The sequence below is a fragment of the Notothenia coriiceps genome, unplaced genomic scaffold, assembly GCF_000735185.1.
Source record: "Notothenia coriiceps isolate Sejong01 unplaced genomic scaffold, NC01 NC01_scaffold00022958, whole genome shotgun sequence".
Lineage (NCBI taxonomy): Eukaryota > Metazoa > Chordata > Actinopteri > Perciformes > Nototheniidae > Notothenia > Notothenia coriiceps.
This window is the reverse complement of record NW_011355659.1, coordinates 1-2,109: the sequence shown is the minus strand read 5'-3', so window position 1 is coordinate 2,109 and position 2,109 is coordinate 1. Positions and strand designations below refer to the sequence as shown.

General features: G+C 45.0%; 1 protein-coding gene across 1 annotated transcript; it reads left to right on the top strand.

Moving 5' to 3' along the window:
• Positions 1–585: 585 nt before the first annotated feature.
• On the top strand, positions 586–1,312 carry cmpk (cytidylate kinase; the record flags this gene model as incomplete). Its single annotated transcript, XM_010781268.1, has 3 exons — positions 586–811; positions 915–991; positions 1,216–1,312. Coding segments are annotated over 3 exons (400 nt in total), but the record flags the coding sequence as incomplete, so codon positions are not given.
• Between the last annotated feature and the right edge of the window lie 797 nt (positions 1,313–2,109).

Genomic DNA, 2,109 nt, shown 5'->3' with positions numbered 1-2,109 from the left:
GGCCACTCTGTTCTGATGAGTCTACCACCGTTACAGCAGAACATCAGTGATTATGTGTTACAATGGCGTTAGCAACCAGAAAATGACACCAGTAAGGACAAACAGATGAGAATGCTGCGTGGGGTCTGGGTGCCGTGTTGGCGGGTAGTTGCGCGGGTCGCTGCTGCGAGGAGCGGACAGTGTGAGCTGGCTTACTGGTGTAATTTCCCGGTTGCTGTGTGGGGTCTGAGCTCAGGCTGAGTGTGTGTGCGGAGCTCCGCGGATTGGTCCATTTGGACGTAGTGACTTCAATATGCCCCGGAAGAATAAAATGGAAAAAGAGAAATCTCCAACGAGGCGTTCTGGGGCAGCATAGACAGGTATTTTCTGTGTTAGAGTTTTACTCGCTACAGGGTGTACTTTGAGGGTTTGTGACTCTGTAGACCGTTTACATGCAGAAAAACCTTCATAACACACAAGGGGACGGGTAATAACCAGAAAAGCATGATGGGATCTTTAAGTTTTTCAGAAACATGAAACCAGAGTTTTTCATTGACTTCTAAAGAAAAAAAACATTAAGTAGAATCTGCATGTCTTTATTAACAGCTGGCTTCATTTGAAAAATCAGCTCTATCAAAACATTGATATTAGGGCTCTAATCTTTCTTCCGCTTCTGCAGGCAATGGAAGAGACCATGCAGGAAGACGAGAAAAAGTTCCGCTTCCTCATAGACGGTTTCCCCCGCAACGGGGACAACCTTCAGGGCTGGAAAAAGGTCATGGAAGGCAAAGCAGATGTCAAATTTGTTCTTTTCTTTGACTGCGGCAATGAGGTTCGTCATGAAAACCAGGAAGCTATAACTCTTCCAGCTGTTTTTAAACACAAATAGAGACCTTTTCAAATGAGCACACCATCTATTTATCTTTCTCCCTCAGGTTTGCATCGACAGGTGTTTAGAAAGAGGGAAGAGCAGTGGACGCAGTGATGACAACAGAGAAAGCTTGGAGAAAAGGTAAAACAGTTAAACAGCACTGAACCCAAGAAGTATGTCCTACTGCCTTTTATCCACCTATTGAATATTTCCGTCTGTAGCAACGTACAACAAGCAAATCTGATCGTATGGGTTTGTCTGACCTGTTTAGCTTGATATCTGCATGTGTTTTTGACCTAATTTGTCTCCTTTGAGTTCCCTGTATCGTCTGACCCCAATAACCAGTCTTCTTCTTCTTCTTGCAGAATCCAGACCTACCTGCAGTCTACACGACCAATCATTGATCTGTATGAGGAAAGCGGCAAGGTGCGCACTATAGACGCCTCTCGCTGTGTGGATGAGGTGAGTAAAGGGTATTGCCTTTTTCAACCACCACCTTAACATTCCTGAAATATAGTATAGGGGTGGAGGTTTTACAAACCTCTCAATCCGGACAAACAGTTCCTTAATGAGGCATGCAGCAGGGTGGACAGGAATTTCCACATTGGCTTCAACATTATTGTGAAGGATTTTAGTGACAATAGGCGCTTTCACACCAAGTACTTTTCCCAGGAATAGTTCCCGGAACATAGTTCCCCGGAAATCTTTAGTTCCGGAACTATCTAGTAAATCGTGTTCACACTAGAATCAGTCCCTGAGGGAGGATTAGTCAAATAAAGCCACTGACGTCACTTCTTCTTCTTCAACTTTGGGTTTACTGGCAGGCCGCAAACAACTTCACGGCATATACTGCCACCCAAAGTCCCCGGCCGGAAGTCCCCGGAGTTCCGAGTAAATCACCAGAACGCCGACACCTCCTCATTTGTGTTGCCATAAGTTAGTCTCTCTCCGCTGGTGCGCTGGGCTAATGCTAATGCTAATAATGCTAATGCCAGCAAATACAATGGCGGCTTCACTAAACTTTTCCGAGCTTTAAGGGTCGTAGTTTGCAATTCGCTCTGCCAACCAGAAATTGGAACCTTTTCCTCCCCAGGAGAGTCTGTGCTCTCTAGCAAGGACTGAAAAAGGGTGAAAAGGTTCGCAAAAAAAAGTTGTAGTTCCAGATGTTTTTGGTGTGAACGGAACTATTCCTCGGAATAGAACTCGGGTGTGAAAGTGCCTAATGTGTCAAATGATATTGTGATATGCTTTTGCTGTAA